This window comes from Podarcis gaigeae, assembly GCF_964106915.1.
Source record: "Podarcis gaigeae genome assembly, chromosome: 3".
NCBI classification, from domain to species: domain Eukaryota; kingdom Metazoa; phylum Chordata; class Lepidosauria; order Squamata; family Lacertidae; genus Podarcis; species Podarcis gaigeae.
In genome coordinates, this window is record NC_139680.1 from 100,708,275 (window position 1) to 100,728,890 (window position 20,616).

General features: G+C 41.5%; 2 protein-coding genes across 5 annotated transcripts in view; one reads left to right on the plus strand and one right to left on the minus strand.

Annotated features, from left to right (window-relative positions):
- Positions 1-66: 66 nt before the first annotated feature.
- On the minus strand, positions 67-19,805 carry ABCG5 (ATP binding cassette subfamily G member 5; the record flags this gene model as incomplete). The annotated part of the gene is made up of 13 exons (XM_083733391.1): positions 67-512; positions 1,823-1,935; positions 3,056-3,241; positions 4,478-4,616; positions 5,828-6,033; positions 6,144-6,360; positions 7,203-7,332; positions 7,861-8,000; positions 11,618-11,750; positions 13,411-13,509; positions 13,663-13,799; positions 19,097-19,218; positions 19,699-19,805. The coding sequence occupies 13 exons, from the start codon at positions 19,803-19,805 to the stop codon at positions 316-318; spliced, it is 1,926 nt and encodes a 641-aa protein (XP_083589517.1). The 3' UTR covers positions 67-315.
- Positions 9,113-20,616, plus strand: part of ABCG8 (ATP binding cassette subfamily G member 8) — a 31,056-nt gene continuing 19,552 nt past the window's right edge. For 2 of the 4 annotated variants that reach the window (XM_083733362.1, XM_083733360.1), the window contains exon 1: positions 19,749-19,854. Coding sequence is in view for 1 of the 4 variants with exons in the window: in XM_083733361.1 (XP_083589487.1) it covers positions 19,837-19,854 (18 nt within the window). In the remaining 3 variants the exon portion in view is untranslated. Of the gene's footprint in view, positions 9,233-19,748; positions 19,855-20,616 lie in introns of those variants that run through there. The other 2 variants (XM_083733363.1, XM_083733361.1) reach the window with 2 other exon arrangements.

The following is a 20,616-nucleotide window of genomic DNA, read 5'->3' on the forward strand; positions in this document are numbered from 1 at the left end:
CTGGTGTGGGGACAGAAATAACTGCACCAGTCAGCTGTTCGGACAGAACTGGGTTTGGGGTGGAAAAACTTAACTCCTCCTGAATACCTAAGAGGCAATATAGGACTGTTGCTTTTCATTAAGAGGGTGCGGTTCATGCAGCACTGGCGGTTGAATTTGCAAGAGATACAGCCGGATTAGCTGCTTTTGTTTATCATAATATTAGCACTGAAGAACTAAAAGTAAATAACGGGGAATGGTTTAGATTTCATAATTCACGCTGTACTTTCACACACTGCAAGAGTGAAATAGCATATAGACCATTTAGTGTCACGTCTATTTCCTGGCAATAATTTGATCTCTTATTTTAAAACTGATAATTGCTAGAATTATGGCTGCTGGGACAAAGGCATATAATATTAAAAAGTCTGCTGTGAATCGGGATGCTGCACCGGGAAACATCATTTCAATGACCTGAGCCCCTTGGGAGAATGGACAGGGAGCCCCAGCCGCAGTGGAATCATTGAAGTGACCTACCAAAAGAAAGGTTTTCAGATTACAGTGTTGGTTTGAAGATTCTAAAAGGAGACGTTTACATTCTCAGAAAGCTTGACCACTTGGTTAGGGGCCAGTGGCTACAGCTATGGCAAGATTTAAATCCATCCCACCCCTTCTCAAGGCGATTTGTCCCATTGGCCCAAGTAGCTGAAAGCGCTTCTTCAGGGTCTCTGCTGAGATGTCCATATGGAAAGCTCTAGACTTCCAGGAAGCACACCTGTCCTTTCAGGATCAGCTGGTTCTCAGTAGTAACTTGGCTATAGCTCATGGTTAGTGTGGAGAAAGTTCAACCAGGAATCCCTGTTGGAGCAGCATGCTAGGCCACACTTTGGCCTGGCCCAGGGCAGGGCAGCAGTACTCACAATGGCTGTGAGTGAGCTCCTCTCCAGGAGGTTGCCCATTCACACAGGCTTACTAAACCATAGTTTGGCTTACCGTACTGCCAATCCAGGCCATGTTTGCTTTTCCTACATATTATATATCACATGTTCCGAATGGAGTTACTTTCTTTAGCCCAAGAAACAAAAATAAAGCACAGTTGCAGTAGCCAGCAACTGCCCCCTGTTTCTGCCTCCTGCCTGAGAACAAACTAGATTTTGGGTAGCTGATATGTCCAAGCCTTTTGCAGCGCTTTGAGAACAATGTGTGTTCCCAGCATTTGTGCCTGGTTTTGACTAGTTGAAAACATGGTGTGTTTGCAGATGTGCACCTGGCTTCTTCACTACAGTATACAGTTTTCTGCAAATGCAACACACCTCTTTCCCCTGGCCTTTGACACCTGATATATGTGTTTTGGGGACTCACACTATTCCTGTGACTCTGATCTATTTTAATTCTGAATTTTAAATTGTTGCTTCCTGCCCTGGCTGGTAATAAATTTAATCTTCATCTTCATCTTCCTTGCTGGATCAGGGTAAATAGATTTTCTGGTTTCTCCTCTGTTACTGGAAGCCCAGATGACCTCAGTGGCAAAAATTGGCTTTTCCCACCTCTGGCTTGTTCACTAGCTATGGCTGTTCATTGTCAGCCACTGTGAAAACAGTATCCTGGACTAATTGAGCATTTGGACAGATCCAGCTGAGCTCGTTTTATGTGATAGATGTATGGATTACTTTGGATAACTTCCACTGCATGTTCTTGGTCTATTGTGGGTTGCTGGATTTTTAATTTTTTTAATAGTTGCAATTCAGCCTGAGATAATTTCTGATGAAGGGCAGGATATAAATCTTATGAATAAAACATATAAATAAAATTGGAGGTGTTGTGTTTTCTTTTTAGTACTTACCACATGTAAATTTTAATTCAGAAAACTCATTCACAACAAGAATCTCACTGGTGTACTTGTGGAACGTAAAGTAGCTTAGAATGTTAATCGGAGTTGGCATTTCCTCCAAATTCCTTCAGAAACAAAACAAAAGTCATCCCCAAATTATGTAATCTTGTTTCCCATCTTGCGGCACAGCATATATTAAACATTTATAAGCCTCACGTATATCAACAACGGGGGTGGAAACCATGGTAGATTACATGGACTTTTGTTACGTTTTTATGAAACTTATTGGACTGTATTGTTGAAGCTACCAGCATGAGTTTGACCAAACTGCGGGAGGCAGTGGAAGACAGAAGTGCTTGGTGTGCTCTAGGTCATGAAGAGTCAGACACGACTAAACGACTGAACAACAACATACATAAAAGGGGTGGGGGGTGTTAGGGGAGGGGCAGTACTTCTGGCGGGTGACATCATCGTGTTCCTTATGGGGTAGTCTGTCTGCCTTTGGTCCCTGCCCTGCACTCAGCTCTTGCCTGTAGTTTCTAGAAGCTGTCAGCATGCAACAACAGCTACACCTTGGCAACAGCTTCAACTGGTCAGCTAAACTGGGGGAGAGTAGCCATTGGGTCTCAAACCCTCGGTGAGTTAGCGACTTCTCCTGCCTTCCCCCAGACAGGCTCTGGCAGATTGAGTGGACAAGAGCAATAGTGGGTCCAATGGTCAAGAATGCAGTTTCTGCACGTGGTGTAGAGGGAAGTGAGAGGCAGATGGGGCTCGTCAACCTGGGAAGGTAACCTGGGAAAATCTCTGAGCCAAAACCTCTGCTGCCTTGCAGGACATCTTTAGGAGAAGAAACGGTTAAGGAGTAAACCCTACACAAATCTGGAGTAGAGTCCTAAGACAGTTGGATGGCATCCTGTCCGCTTCCTTCTAGCAACTCATATAGCCAAGCTGGTGCCAAATGGATTGCTCTGATTTCCTTTGGACCACATCAGCAAGGTCAAGAGGGGGCAGCCCAGGACTTCCATATACACTGTACAGGCCTGTGCTCCGGAGAGATCACAGCGGTTTGACTGCACCCCTGGAGGCTAACTCCATTGTCTCTCAAGACAGGAGGATGCTATCTTGTTGAGCCAAATGCTCTCATTTCCCATCATTTCCCAGTAACAATTTTAATCATTATAAATCACTGTTTCAACAATATAGTGTAACTGTATCTTTATATTTGCAAATAACGCTTTCCCTTACCTTACAAGTCCAGTTCCAGCTAGGGCACCTCCCATGTTAAGTAGCATCGCTACTCCACTGACCACATTGGGATTTTGAATGATGCCAAGAAGAATAAGCGTAATCAGTTCACCTACTATATAAGGTACTACGAGGGCAGCAAAGAAATAGCCAAAGCTAGAAGCTGCTGGGTAAAATCCCATAGACCTGCAAAGAAAAATAGGTGTTTTGAAAAAGAAGCAGCAATATGTTTAATATTCCATCTTTCTGCTCAGAAATAAATAAATGGGCCGTGACTGAGCAGAAGAGAAATGGTGGCTCTGGGAAGGTCAGGTTTGACATGAGACTCTTAATCCCAGGGTTGTGGGTTAAAGCCCCACACTGGGCAAAAGATTCATGCATAGCAGGGGGTTGGACTAGATGACCCTCATGGTCCCTTCCAACTCTATGATTCTATCATTCTTCACAAGCCACAGCTGTGGGGAAAAGAACATCAAGAGGCAGCTTGGGTAGAAGCCTTCTTGACATGCCACGTTTTCACATGGTGGAGGGACCCTTTCTATATGGCTATACATTTAAAATAGCGATCCCTCCACCTGTCCATCCAAATGTGTACCCTCCAAAAAGGAGTGCCATTATGCTGAATATGTACAGATTGGCTCATTTTTCCCAGCAATGGGCTGAGAGTTGAGCAGCTAAGAGTCATATATTCTCCTGACTGACCTTAAGTGACGTAGAATCAAACCCAGTGAGCCCTAGGGGGAAAGGATGAAATGTTTGTCTGACTCAAAGTAGCTCCATTTAAATTAACGGCCATGTCTAACTTAGGGCCATTTGTTTCAGTGAGTCTACCCTGTACAGGACTTAGTTGTTTTAAGCCTTGGGAAAGTTTAGTCTGGGAAAACAGCAATTTAGAGGTGATACAATCTCCATCTTCAAATATCTGAAGGTCTGCTATAGACCAATGGGTTCAAAGCAAAAGGATTTAGACTAAACACTTGGCAGATGGTAGAGTAAAAAAGGTAAAGGACCCCTGGACAGTTAAGTCCAATCAAAGGCGACTATGGGGTTGCAGTGCTCATCTCGCTTTCAGTCCAAGGGCATTTGTCCACAGTCAGTTTTCCGGGTCATGTGACCAGCATGATTAAACTGCTACTGGCACACGGAGAACCGGGATGAGTGCCAGAGCACACGGAATGCCGTTTACCTTTCTGCCATAGTGGTACCTATTTATCTACTTGCACTGGCATGCTTTCGAACTGCTAGGTTGGCAGGAGCTAGAGGCCAGATGAGCATCTATCAGGGATGCTGAAGTAATGTGTTTCCTGCAGGAGCTGAGGTCCTTTCCATCTCCATGATCTTTACTCTTGCCTTCTAGATATCCGAGAAACCAGAGCCATACAGAATGAATTCACCCGGCGTACCAATTGCCATTGCACTTACCAGTAGATAACAGTACTAAATAGTGCCATGCTGACGATGCTAAAAGGCAGGAAATGCAGTATGTAGGCAAGCAACATTTGCCACTTCTGATATAAACCATCTTGGCTTTCTTGGTCTCCGACAGCCCGCAGTGCAGGAACTGAAAGGGAAACAAACGACTCTATACCAGAGAATCAAAGTGGTCATCTTGCAGCGACCTCTGCCATCTATATAGTGGTACCTCTGGTTACGAAATTAATACGTTTGTAACCCGAAACTGTTCTTAACATGAGGCGCACTTTCGCTAGTGGCGCCTCCCGCTGCTGCCGCACCGCCGGCACACGACTTCCAGTCGCATCCGGGGGCAAAGTTCTCAACAAGGGGCATCTACTTCCAGGTTAGCGGAGCTCGTAACCCGAAGCATTCGTAAGGAGGACGGTACGTAACCCGAGGTTCCACTGTATTGCATTGGGGCAGCTCCCATTCATTTCAAAAGAGAACTTCCTAGGGTGGATTGTGTTCTTTGTCACAATGTATATTAAGCAGTGCTTTTAAATAAATATAAATACAGTATGTAGGCAAGCAACATTTGCCATTTCTGATATAAACCATCTTGACTTTCTTGGTCTCCAACAGCCCTCAGTGCAGGAGATGAAAGGGAAACAAACAACTCTATACCAGAGAATAATAAATACATATGGTATTTCTACACATTTTAGGAGAATTTACATTCGGACTAGACTATGTGTAAAATGCGTGGCTGCATTTAACATGTGAGTCCCCCCCCCCCTTTAAAAATAACAGCCCTGCTGCAGAGCGGGGAAGAATTTAGACTAGGAGGGATTTAACTATTTCCCCACCACACTCAGAGGTTTAGGGGCAAAAAGCAGCTCTTGCCCCTCCCCCAAGCTATCTTTGGTGCCAAGAAATAGTAGCTTTATATGGGGTGCAATTTTCTTTGGGACCATAGTCAAGGGAAAAGGTTCATACCTGCCCCATGTGATACTAATAATCTCTCCCATAACCTTGCAGCATTAAATACATCCATTCATGTACCATGTCATCTAGTTGATTCACACATTTATCAGATTGGCCCTAATACTGATTTATCTCAGAGAGCTATTCTGCAGATTGCTGAGATAATGTGTGTGAATTTGACAATTCTAAAGCACGGCATAGGTGTGATGATGATTAATACTATTTATTTCCAAAGGGTAATTGATGCAGTCCAGCCTCATGTTGCAGTGGCATATTGTCTGTGCTCCAACACGCATAAAAAGGTTTCCAAACTAAACCCATAATGTAGTCAATGTATTGTTTCAGAACACCCTTTCTCCCTGCAACCATTACTGATGCTGTAGAGAAACTTACATAACGACAGAGCATTGAGTATTCCTGAGTGTGGTGGAGCGCTTACGCACTGGTAAATGAGTCCTACGCGATCCTGAACTGCTCCTTTAAGAGCATCACTGGACAGTCTCAGAAGGAAGAATATAAGAAAGAGGCTGAAGAACATGTTTTGGAAGAGCCGCATCAGGAGTCCAATCTTATCTCTGGATAAATTCCTTGTTGTCCTCCTGAAAGTGAAGAATAATTACTGCAATTGCAAGCCAAGATCATTCTTGCCGTGAAGGACACCAGAAATAGGAGGCCTTGCATTCATTGCTCCTGAGCTGTGCTCTCTCACCTGAGCAGAATCCATAGTTTGAAGAACACATTGGGGGGCTTTTTGCATTTAAAGGGTATTGGTGGCAGCTCTTTCACCTTGCATTTTGCTTCTTCAATTGCCTCCAGAGTTCTGCGAAAGATTTCTGAATTTTTATAGGCGGAACAGATGGTTTGAACTCTGCTGTAAGTCTCCAGTTCCCGCTCTTTGCTGCGACAGTCTACTGATGTGAGATCCACTGCAAAATTTACCCGACAAAATTGAATTAGTCCCTAGCCTCCAAGTGTCCCAATTTCCCAGGGAGAGTCCCAGAATTATGAAAGCAATCCCAGAATGTCCCTATTTCCCCCACCAGTACTGAGCTCAGGGAGGAAGATGAGCCGGCGCTTGTGTTGTGTGGCGGCGGCAGCAGTGATGGCTATTATTATAATTATTGAAGTAGTAGTTCCTGTTATTAAATATTCATTCAATAACAATAATATCAGAAACACATCAGAAGACAAACAACAGGCAAGTTTAAAAGGCGCCTTGCTTTCACACCTCTAAGCCAGATTTAATATACACCTTATATCCATCCATATGATAGGGCTGTCTTACATCTGGAATTTTCCGGACATAGCCGGTATTCAGCCCTTGTAAACAATTCTGTGCAGGACATATGGCAGCCCATGTCAGGGTTTTTTGTTTGTTTTTTAGATTTTGCAAGACGCTCCCCCCCCCCAAGAAAATGCTCAACTTTTTTTGCCCATATTTTCACTTTTTTAAATATGGCAACCCTATCATAGCAAACAAAACATTCTAGTAGCACAGCAGAATAAAAAACAAATTGCATGCTTTTTCCCAACCCCCAATTTCTCTTTTTCACTATAGATCTTAGAATTGAAAACATTAACTAATAGCACTGTGCTCTTTGAATTCCTGTGATCTTGCATAAAGTTAGTTTCCAACTAATGGGACTTCAAGGAGGTAAGCTGCATTGAACTCCATGAGACTGAACAAAAATATACTTGCATAGTTTTGTTTTTTTTGCCAGGGAACTGGAAGGATCTGTGTTTGTGAACCTAGTTGAGAAGCTCTTACCGTAAAAATCAAAAGGGCTGGAATGTTCAGGGCATGTGTAGCCACAGTTGGTAAAAAAAGTGATCATGTCTGATGAATCTCCACAGAAAATCAGTTCTCCAGAACTCATGATGCAGATTTTATCAAATACCTTGCGAGGAACAAACAAGCATTAATGTGCAAATGTTGCTAAGAAAAGAATATAAATAATAGAGAATACCTAATGACAAAGGAAGTGTACAGTTTTAATATTTATGTGATGAGGAAAAGCTCTACACATCTGTGTGGTGCATTCCTTGAGTCAATAAAGTCCCTCTATAGCCTCATATTGTTGGCATCTGTCTGTCTCAGGACACTGGAAGAGTGCGCATTCTGGGGTGAAGTCAAAATGTTGGAGAGTTGCAGAACCTTATAGCAGAACTACTGTTCTGATAACAAAAATGTAAGATACCATTTTTGAATAAGCTTTAAGGATGCCTCCTTAATCTGGGTTGATACTGATTTGAAAGGTTTCTTCCAAAGTGAAATCCACTGTTTACCATCTGTTTTTCCCAACCTATGTGAATGCAATCTGTTGAAGGTTCAGCAATAACATTTAACGCTTGAGACCAAACCTGTAGTTGTTCCTTTACAAAGCACATCCATTATTAAAACGTGGTTTAATACAAGTATTCTTTACCTGGAAAAGTTCTGATCGTGGCTGGTGTATTGTAATAATCACTATCCTGCCTTTATGAGCAAGCTTTGATAGCAGCAACACAATCTGATTGGCCGTCATGCAGTCCAGACCTGTGGTAGGTTCATCTAGCAAGATGACCTCTGAAAACAACAGGAATAGCTCTTGAAACCTCACATAATGACATGTTACTGCAGCAACATGCAGCAGTTCTGTGTTAGCCTGATAATGCTCCTGGCTAGACTACCACAATACTTTGTTATGTGCAGCTGCCTTTGCCAAGAGCCCCAGACACTTAAGTTGGTTAAAAAACAACAACAAAGGCTGCTAGAGATCTAACTGGGACTGGCTATTATGGACAGCCTATTATTCCAACATTTTTTCATCTGAATCCATTTCTGGGCCCACTTACACTTTGCTTTTTGGAAAAAAAAGGAAACGCATCATCAGAAAGAGGACACATATAGACATAACATTTAATAGAATCATAGAGTTGGAAGGGACCCCAGATGTTGGACTACAACTCCCATCATCCCTGAGCTCTGGCCTTGCCAGACGCTATCTGAAGGAGCGTCTCCTCCCCCATTGTTCTGCCCGGACACTGAGGTCCAGCTCCGAGGGCCTTCTGGCGGTTCCCTCACTGCGAGAGGCCAAGTTACAGGGAACCAGGGAGAGGGTCTTCTCGGTAGTGGCGCCCGCCTTGTGGAACGCCCTCCCATCAGATGTCAGAGCGATAAACATCTACCTGACATTCAGAAGACATCTGAAGGCAGCCCTGTTCAGGGAAGTTTTTAATATGTGGCATTTTAGTGTATCTTTCATCTTTGTTGGAAGCCGCCCAGAGTAGCTGGGGAGACCCAGCCAGATGGGCGGGGTACAAATAAATTATTATTATTATTATTATTATTATTATTAAACAACATCTGGGGACCCACAGGTTGAGAACCGCTGAGTCCAGTGCAGGAACATGCAGCTCTCCCATACAGAGATTGAACCTGCAACTTTGGCGGCATCAGCACCATGCTCTAACCCAGTGTTTCCCAACCGGGGCCCATATGGCCCCGAGATATCCCAAGGGGGCCACAGGTGAAAATTGCATAAATGGGGGGGGGGGGAGCACAGCATGAGGCTAGGTGGCCACAAAGGAAAGTGAGAAGTGAAGGGGGAAATATCTTTTTTTTTTAAGTCCTGACTGACTGGCTATCCACTTGGCCAATCACAAGTGAGTAAGGGGGTGGACCACCAGGGCCTAGCACTCCTTTTTTGCCACTTGCATTTTCCTGGAGCAGTCCTGGTTTGCTTCCAGCAGAAGATGGCGATTGCTGAGGCTCCCGTTTTGACCAGTAGAGCCCGCAATTCATAACCCCCAGGTCAAGTAAGTGCGGTGGTGGGGTGGCAATGGGTAGAGCTGGGAGAAGCAGAGCTGCTTCTTGCTGCCACCAGTGCTGGGCCCGGTGGCAGCCTGGGCCTGACTCTGCAAGGCAATCCACTCCAGCGCCCAACGGATCAGAGCCTTCAGATGTTGCTGAGGGGCTCAGGGCCCATCGGTAGCGGATTTGCAAGGCGTGGGGTGGAATCCACCCCATTGCCTAGCCGAGCAGGGTTGTCTGGGGCTCCTGACCTGCATCTAGTAAATAACTAAGTGTCTACTCAGAGGAAAGCTGCACTGAGTTCAGTGGACCTTACTCCAAGGTAAGGGTGTGTGAGACTATAGTATTTTATCTAGGCAGCCAATGCTCCTTCAGATCTTTTTGCACCAGGTCAGTGAGGACCACTTGCCTTTCAAAATTATCCCCTATATACAGAACTCCCTGTGTGCCTTTTTGTCTGTATCTGTAGGTTTCCCCCTCTCGTGTCAAATAACTGGGATCAAATAAGTGTTGTTTACTTTTTTCTCCCCTCCCCACGCCCGTGTTGTTTACTTTTTATAATACATGGAAGATGTAGGTTTCTAACCAGAGGTTGGATGGCCATCTGTCATAGATGCTTCAGCTGAGTTTCCTACATTGCAGGGGATTGGACTAGAAAGATGACCCTTGGGGTCCCTTCCAGCTTTATGTGTCTATGATTCTATGTTTTTCTGCTTCAACAATATTTCATTGTGTTCCTATCATTTTATTTTGTATAAATTATAAAAAAATATAAATAAAACATGTTCTGTTTACAAACAAAACATTTAAATAGGGGTGGGGGCATGGGCATAGCCAGGATTTTTGAAAGGGGAGGCAGAACCTCAGATTTGTATTGATTTATTACTTATTGGGGAGCAGCTGCCCCACTTGACTACGCCCATGGGGGGCACAGGAAGGAAACAAGGTTGGAAGAGGGCCATGGTCAGAAAAAGGTCAGGAAGCACTAACCGGCTGAGCTATCCAGCTCCATTTGTATAGATATAAAACTTAAAAACAAATGCTATAATAATTATAGTGGAACCATTATAATGATAACACCAAGATTGCAGGTTCAATCCCCAGCTGCACATTCCTGCATTGCAGGGGGCTGGACTAGATGATCCACAGGGTCCCTTCCAACTCTATGAGTCTATGATTCTATCTCACCATAGTGATCAAGCGACCTGTCCCTGTTCAGTTTGCTTTCCAAGTGCTAGATGTTGACGGGCGACTTCAAGGCCGCTCCTGCTCTTTCCCCCTTTCCATTCTTTGACTTTAAACCAGGAATAATAATAATAATAATAATAATAATAATAATAATAATAATAATAAATTTTATTTATATCCCGCCCTCCCCAGCCGAAGCTGGGCTCAGGGCGGCTAACAACAATCAAAATAGTTCAACATTCTAAAAACATTCATTATAAAATTAAATAAAATCAAATTAATGGCAACCATCAAGCAAAATTCTGTGCAGGTTGCCAGAGGAGGGGGTCAGGCTGCGCCTTGACCAAAGGCCTGGTGGAACAGCTCTGTCTTGCAGGCCCTGCGGAAAGATGTCAGGTCCCGCAGGGCCCTAGTCTCTAGCTACAACACCTCCTCTCCGGATAGAGGACACACTGCCCTTCCTATAGAGGACAGTCCTTTGTAAATCAGAACACCCACCCACCCTATCCTGATCTCAGTTGCTTCACCTCGAGGGCCATAACACACAAGTATATCCATCAGCAGCCCTGCTTTGGGAAGGTACCCATCCAGAATATTCATATGATCATTAATTAGCAGTACAATGTGGGAATTAGCCATGTTAGAGCATGGGGAGCTTGTACTAAACACTGTGCAAAGGTAATATTTGGTTAAAAGATCTCTGGTAGCTGATCTAAGACCCAGCCTGAGACTCTGAAGGACTATCGACAGGATCAGCAACAGTGGCAGACTTTGGGCTTTAAAATTTCAGTGGTACCCTTTGTGATGCCTAAATCTGATGCCCCCCACCTCTTGTTTTTAATTTGTGGCACCCTGTCAGCTCACTGCCCAGCACCGGTCAGGCTCCCCTAAATTCAACTCTGTCACTGAGCCATAAAACAGTTTCTTATATCCACTAAGGCAGGCTTCCCATGCTATTTAGAGGGATTGGGTTGCTGTAACAAATTGGCCTAACCTGGGGATTTCTAAATCACAAATCCCATCAGCCAAGTAGGGGAGGACACATTGCGCTCTTTGTTAACTACCCTTGTTAGATTGCGCCCCTGTGACAGATGAAAAGTTCTATTGGGGAGACATGGGAGGTAGATGGATGTACCAAGTGACAGTTAATCGAAAAGGACAGAGTGTTTGTTTTGTTCTCAAACACTAGGCGCCACACTCACTGGGATCTTGTAATAGCTGTGCTGCGATTGAAACGCGGCGCCGTTCGCCATCAGAAATTCCCCGAAGTGTGCGGTTTCCAATTACGCTGCATGCAACATGACTGAGACTCAGCTCAGCCATAACAGCATCAACCTGCAAAATACAGAGACAATTCAGGAAGAACCTGGGGTTTCAGATTGTCTACCCAGCAGCTCAAGCATCCTTTGAGATATATATATATATGCTGTACAAAATGCAAGTCCTAATTCAGAATGATCACAAAATAAGCTTCCCGGATAGTCTTTGAAATAGAAATATACCATCGCACAACTCCATGTAGCTAATTCACTAAGCTATTATTTGAATTCACATTCAGATGGTCCTGATTTCAGGGACATAATTTTAAAGCAAGTTATGAGCCAAGATGGCCCAATTAGAATCTCTCCAGCAATTCACTAGGTGGCCCAGGTAGGTCATGTTTTCTCTCCTTTAGCCCCACCATTGTAAACAGGGGGCTATAACAATACTGACTTAGCTTTCAGAGGTACTAAAAAGATTACCAAGAGAATGTCTGTTAAGTGCTTTAAATGTCTGCAGCTAAGCCATTCTGCTTTATACAATCTCAAGCACCATACAAATGCTAAGCATTATTATAATCATTCTTCACAACCAGAATATGCAGAATCCTTTCACCCAAACTGGGACCAGCATGGATATTTTCTTGGCAGGGTTGCTGTTGGGGGGATCATTCCCAGGAAGTCTTCCAATGTCCCTGAGTCAATGCTTTTCATTGTGCTACTCAACTTGATTTAGTCAGGATCTATAGTTAACTGACAGGGTGCATTCTCTGCAGGTAGAATAAAGGTAAAGGTAAAGGTACCACTGACCGTTAGGTCCAATTGCGGACGACTCTGGAGTTGCGGAACTCATCTCACTCTATAGGCCGAGGGAGCCAGTGTTTGTCTGCAGACAGCTTCCAGGTCATGTGGCCAGCATGACTAAGCCGCTTCTGGCGTACCAGAGCAGCGCACGGAAACGGTGTTTACCTTCCCACCGGAGCGGTACCTATTTATTTACTTGCACTTTGACATGCTTTCGAACTGCTAGGTGGACAGGAGCTGGGACCGAGCAACAGGAGCTCACCCCGTTGCAGGGTTTTGAACTGCCGACCTCGAAACCTCTGGTCCTTCAGATGTTGTTGGATAAGCCTTATTGCTTTCCCTTACAGCTTCTTACTTTCTGCTTGTAGCCTTTCATCCAGAAAACCTCTGCCAGCTCATGCAGCATACTCCTCATTCTCCACTTCTGACACCATGTAACGTTTCTGGGTCCAACAGCAGGCCCTCCTTCACTGGGGGCTGGATGGCTTTTTGGGAGTGTTATGGTTGCAGATCCAGAATCACAGATTCTGCATTGATCTGGAAGTTGAATTAGTTTACCTCCAAGGACCTCTATATCTCTAAAACACTATGATACCTTGTGAACTGTAGGGTTTTTTTTTGTTTTTTAGTGGGGAAGCAGTTCCACTATGCCTTTTGATGGAAAGGATTGGAACAGCCTAACCATAGGAGCCAACTCCTAGGGGCCGAGGTCACTTCAGCCCCCCAAATAAAATATTTGAGGGAGCAGGGCCCCCCAAGGTGATTGGTATTGCCACTCAAATGGTGTGTGTGTGTGCTGTGTCATGTGATCAGTTATGTGGGGCATTATCATTTATTTTGTTCATGTTGGCACCCCTGAGCTTAACTGTGAGAGGATCACAGTCTTGTCTTCAGTCTGCTAACTTTTCATAACATTATACTGCAGTACAGACCTTCTTTTTTATAAAGTTGCTGGAGTGCTCCTGGAGTGCTAGCAAGGCAGTATAAGTCAAAGACTCTTCTATGGTGAGGTAGCTTAACAAGGTATCATTCTGAAAGAGAAGGGAAAATGCAGTCAATTTAGCCATGTGGCGATGACAACTGAAAGGCATTGGGGTAGAGTTCCTGTGTTGCAGGCAGAACAATCCCAGATAAGGCTGGGAAAGACCAAGACTCCTATAGAAATGCAATTAAAACAAACCAACCTGGAGAACATAGGAAAAGCAGTCCTGAAACTGCTTTGGCTTCAGCTCCTGTCCATTGACATAAACTTGCCCAGAAAAGTTTGTCTTATGGCTCAGCCTTCCAGCAATGGCATCCAACAGAGTTGTTTTCCCCGATCCTAATGCAAATTGGAAAATTCAGTATAAGTATTGTTATTTGGGGGGGGGGGGCAAACTATCCCATAATTCCTGGATCTAGTAAAAGTTTGAATTAATCAAGGTTTGATTAAACTTTGCCAAACATGGAATGTCCCTGGATTTAGTTATGCTAACGAGCCAAAGCCAGCTCGGCAGATCTAGCTGGATAGACCATTAGCAGGAGACAAAGGTCTGTGATGGCCCATCAAGGCAACCATCAGAGGGCGAGGCTGCCAGGCAAGAGGGAGTGGGCCTGGGTGCTAGTGGGCAGAGGCAAAAGGCCAAATTTAGGGAAGGATGTAGGTTGTGGGTTGGTCCTTGGGTTTGGTAAGCAACAAGAAGGAACAGGAACGGCAGGACCCCATGTGAGCTGGGGATGACAGGCTGGAACTAAGAGACACAGAAGATGGCTTTCAGCCCCTGGGCATGAAGTTCCCCACAAGCATGGGCAGAAGGTAGATCTGGGTCTAGTGGTAGATCTCAGGGTGATTTCCCATTGATGGACAAGGCTTTATGGCTCCCAATTATTTAACAGCAGCAGCAACAAAACAACGTCTCCTGCCCTAGGATATATGCCTGAAGCACAGAAACCAGATTTTTGCCCAGAAGGACTATGAAGTCTGTTCAGTCCCATACAATGGTACATCGGGTTACAAATGCTTCGGGTTACAAACTCCACTAACCCGGAAGTAGTACCTCGGGTGGAGAACTTTGCCCCAGGATGAGAACAGAAATCGCACGGTGGTGGCAGCGGGAGGCCCCATTAGCGAAAGCGCACTTCAGGTTAAGAATGGTTTTGGGTTAAGAATGGACCTCCGGAATGAATTAAGTTCATAACCCAAGGTACCACTGTACTTAAAACAAATAACTGTGCTCATAATTCTTTAATTCTATATATTATGTCTTTAGCACTAGTTTCTGGTTGTGGGTTCTAGTAAGAAGCAAAGGAGCGCCTGTAAGCCTGAAGTCTTTCCACCCCCATTGTAGAAAAATAGCCAGGCACTTGCATTGCTACAGCTAAATTTGTATTAACCTGACTTCTATTAAATATGGTAGTAAGTGAACTTGGCGCAGGAGTATACCAGGTATCCTGAAACAACGTGTGCCATTGGATATGGGCTAAACACTCATCAAGACTGATTTATGCAGATCTTAAAGAAAAATTTCTCAAAATATAGTACCAATGGTACTTAACGAGATTTCATAAACGTATTTTAGGAATGCCTGATCATTCAGGTTTTCTAGAGCAAAGTCTCGTTCTCTACCTTCTTGGTAGTGGCACCCTCCCTGTGGAACACCCTCCCATCAGATGTCAAGGAAATACACAACTATCTGACTTTTAGATGACATCTGAAGGCAGCCCTGTTTAGGGAAGTTTTTAATGTTTGATGCTTCATTGTGTTTTTAATATCCTGTTGGGAGCTGTCCTGAGTGGCTGGGGAAACGCATCCAGATGGGCAGGGTATAAATGATAGCTAGATATAGATAGATGATAGATAGATAGATAGATAGATAGATAGATAGATAGATAGATAGATGATAGAAAGATGGATAGATAGATGATAGATGATAGATAGATAGATAGATAGATAGATGATAGATAGATAGATAGATAGATAGATAGATAGATAGATGATAGATAGATAGATAGATAGATAGATAGATAGATAGATAGATAGATGAAATATAGATAGATGATAGATAGATAGATAGATAGATAGATAGATAGATAGATAGATAGATGATAGAAAGATGGATAGATAGATGATAGATGATAGATAGATGATAGATAGATAGATAGATGATAGATAGATAGATGATAGATGATAGATAGATAGATAGATAGATAGATAGATAGATAGATGAAATATAGATAGATGAAATATAGATAGATAGATAGATAGATAGATAGGTAGATAGATAGATAGATGATAGATAGATAGATAGATAGATAGATAGATAGATGATAGATAGATAATAGATAGATAGATTAGATAGATAGATAGATAGATAGATAGATAGATAGATAGATGATAGATAGATAGATAGATGATAGAAAGATGGATAGGTAGATGATAGATAGATAGATAGATGATAGATAGATAGATGATAGATAGATAGATATAGATAGATAGATGAAATATAGATAGATGATAGATAGATAGATAGATAGATAGATGATAGATAGATAGATAGATAGATAGATAGATAGATGATAGATAGATAGATAGATAGATAGATAGATGATAGATAGATAGATAGATAGATAGATAGATAGATAGATAGATGATAGAAAGATGGATAGATAGATGATAGATAGATAGATAGATGATAGATAGATAGATGATAGATAGATAGATAGATAGATAGATAGATAGATAGATAGATAGATAGATGAAATATAGATAGATGATAGATAGATAGATAGATAGATAGATAGATGATAGATAGATAGATAGATAGATAGATAGATGATAGATAGATAATAGATAGATAGATTAGATAGATAGATAGATAGATAGATAGATAGATAGATAGATGATAGATAGATAGATAGATGATAGAAAGATGGATAGGTAGATGATAGATAGATAGATAGATGATAGATAGATAGATGATAGATAGATAGATAGATATAGATAGATAGATGAAATATAGATAGATGATAGATAGATAGATAGATAGATAGATAGATGATAGATAGATAGATAGATAGATAGATAGATAGATAGATAGATGATAGATAGATAGATAGATAGATAGATAGATAGATAGATAGATGATAGAAAGATGGATAGATAGATGATAGATAGATAGATAGATAGATGATAGATAGATAGATGATAGATAGATAGATAGATAGATAGATGATAGATAGATAGATATAGATAGATAGATGAAATATAGATAGATGATAGATAGATAGATAGATAGATAGATAGATAGATAGATAGATGATAGATAGATAGATGATAGATAGATATAGATAGATAGATAGATAGATAGATAGATAGATAGATTGATAGATGATAGAGATAGATAGATAGATAGATAGATAGATAGATAGATAGATAGATAGATAGATAGATTGATAGATGATAGAGATAGATAGATAGATAGATAGATAGATAGATAGATAGATAGATAGATAGATGTTGTTGTTGTTACAGATGAGTGAGTGGCTGGAGAAGCCAGAGGGAGGGGAAGACAGCTGTGCAAGTCAGTGGAAAGTTTCAAGAGATTATCAAGGGAAATCTCTGAAAACAATAGCAAATTATATATCCTAAAATATATGACATGATCTAACTAAATTTATGGATTTGGGTAGGTTCTCCCTCCATTAACATAGATAATTTGCAAACTTACAAGATGAATGGTCCCAACCCCCAAAGTGCAACTGTGCCACTGGCATGTGATACCCTGTTTGTATTTGAAATTGACCAGACCAGACTGAGGATTAGCGACCTTAAAGGTAGCATTCAAGCAGCTGGACACTGAGTTCAGTCCCTTACATAAGTTGTCGTCATATGAATGTGCCTAGTGCATTTTTATGGTGCCCCTCCTCCAAGGAGCTCAGGACAGTATGCACTATAGATGATAGATAGATAGATGATAGATAGATAGATAGATAGATAGATAGATAGATAGATAGATAGATAGATAGATGAAATATAGATAGATGATAGATAGATAGATAGATAGATAGATAGATAGATGATAGATAGATAGATAGATAGATGATAGATAGATAATAGATAGATAGATTAGATAGATAGATAGATAGATAGATAGATAGATGATAGATAGATAGATAGATAGATGATAGAAAGATGGATAGGTAGATGATAGATAGATAGATAGATGATAGATAGATAGATGATATATAGATAGATATAGATAGATAGATGAAATATAGATAGATGATAGATAGATAGATAGATAGATAGATAGATAGATAGATGATAGATAGATAGATAGATAGATAGATAGATAGATAGATAGATGATAGATAGATAGATAGAAGATAGATAGATAGATAGATAGATAGATAGATAGATAGATGATAGAAAGATGGATAGATAGATGATAGATAGATAGATAGATGATAGATAGATAGATGATAGATAGATAGATAGATAGATAGATAGATAGATAGATAGATGATAGATAGATAGATATAGATAGATAGATGAAATATAGATAGATGATAGATAGATAGATAGATAGATAGATAGATAGATGATAGATAGATAGATGATAGATAGATATAGATAGATAGATAGATAGATAGATAGATAGATAGATAGATAGATTGATAGATGATAGAGATAGATAGATAGATAGATAGATAATAGATAGATAGATAGATAGATAGATAGATAGATAGATAGATAGATAGATTGATAGATGATAGAGATAGATAGATAGATAGATAGATAGATAGATAGATAGATAGATAGATAGATAGATAGATGATAGATGATAGATAGATATAGATAGATAGATAGATAGATAGATAGATAGATAGATAGATAGATAGATAGATGATAGAGATAGATAGATAGATAGATAGATAGATAGATAGATAGATAGATAGATAGATGTTGTTGTTGTTACAGATGAGTGAGTGGCTGGAGAAGCCAGAGGGAGGGGAAGACAGCTGTGCAAGTCAGTGGAAAGTTTCAAGAGATTATCAAGGGAAATCTCTGAAAACAATAGCAAATTATATATCCTAAAATATATGACATGATCTAACTAAATTTATGGATTTGGGTAGGTTCTCCCTCCATTAACATAGATAATTTGCAAACTTACAAGATGAATGGTCCCAACCCCCAAAGTGCAACTGTGCCACTGGCATGTGATACCCTGTTTGTATTTGAAATTGACCAGACCAGACTGAGGATTAGCGACCTTAAAGGTAGCATTCAAGCAGCTGGACACTGAGTTCAGTCCCTTACATAAGTTGTCGTCATATGAATGTGCCTAGTGCATTTTTATGGTGCCCCTCCTCCAAGGAGCTCAGGACAGTATGCACTATACATTTAAAGCAGCATCATGCCGCTTTAAACAGTCCCGGCTTCTCCCAAAGAATCCTGGGTACGGTAGTTTTTTAAAGGTGCTGAGAGTTGATAGGAGACCCCAATTCCCCTCACAGAGCTGCAGTTCCCAGAGTTTCCTGAGAGGAGGTATGGTTAAGTAAATGTTAAAGTGTTTGCTGTAGTTAATGTAGAAATATTTGTGTTTAGTTAAAATGCAGATGTATATACCTACTCACCAGAATTTCCCAAGATGCCCATGATCTGACCACTTTCCGTATGAAATGACACATCTTTAAGAATCTGCCTGTTCCACTTCTTACGGTATGATCGAATATCCCACCAGGGCCCCACGTGTTCCCTTTGAGGGAAAGGGAGAGAAACTCATGTGAAATGACTTTGGAAAGAATTAAAATACAGTAGTGTTTCGAAAACGATCAAAGGATATCATTTTCATTCTAAAAATGAAATGTTATGTGGACAGAAACTTCCATAACCCTTTATGCTTTGTTTTGCAACTTGCATGAAAAATGCTCTTCCAAGATTTAATAGGTGGAGTTGGAAGAGGTGAAAAAGAAATGCATTTAAATTTCTCTGTATGTCACTTTGGGAGCTTTTGGCCAACAAGCAATATTATCATTATTCATTCAATTGCATGTTTTCAAAAGAGACACATTGCTTTCAAGGGAGATATGTGTCGAAAAGGTTTCTGCAATGTTGAACCAAGAACTGTGCTGGAACATTCTGATCTACATGTTATACTGGGAGGTACAGTTCAGGTAAAGTTCATACTGGAATACACAAAAACCAAATTTCTTAATCGGTCTTGCCATTTACTTACCTGACTGCATAAGAAACATTCAGGATACTGAGACTGTCGTGCGATATCGAAGTCATCTGCCTGCCTTCATCCTGTGAGCCTGGGTTATTCTTTGCCATCTCCGTCATCCAGACCCTAATAACCGGGAGGGTTTTCCTAATGATCTCTCCGTCACTGGTAAGCCAGTTAAAACAAATTAAAAAGCAACTTCCCTGTAAACGTTCATAACAAGCAGCTTCTAACTTTCTGTGACCCTGCTCTGTTGCTTCTCATTGTATAATAAACATGTATGTTTCTGTAGCAGATGATAGGTCAACCATAATTATTATCTGATGAACCTTTACCCTTACTATAGCACAGTATTTCAGAAACAAGTGCGTTTTAGGCTATTCTGTGTCGCCTGTAAGGTGTGTTCCTGTGGTTCAGCACCTGGTTTACTTGGAGCCAGTAATTTGGCAGTCATAAAGGCACCCTGAACTACACCCCCACCTTGCTTTTGAGAAACCAATGCCAGGTCTTATTAAGCACAGCATACTTTTCTATGTGCTTCTTTCCAGTCTGCAGGGACCTCACCTGTTCTCCAGGAATTCTCAAGGATTAGAGACTCTGGGATTGCACCCATGAGATCTTTTAGTACCCTTGAGTGCAGCTCATCAGGCCCTGGAGATGTTAATTCATTTAAAGGAGCTAGGTGTTCCCTTACCACCTCTTTTCCTATCTTGGGCTGCAGCTCCCTCCTTGCATCATTTACAGTGGTACCTCGGGTGACAGACGCTTCAGGTTACAGAAGGTTACAGACTCCACTAACCCAGAAATAGTACCTCGGGTTAAGAACTTTGCTCAGGATGAGAACAGAAATCACATGGTGACGGCAGCAGAAGGCCCCATTAGCTAAAGTGGTACCTCAGGTTAAGAATAGTTTCAAGTTAAGAACGGACC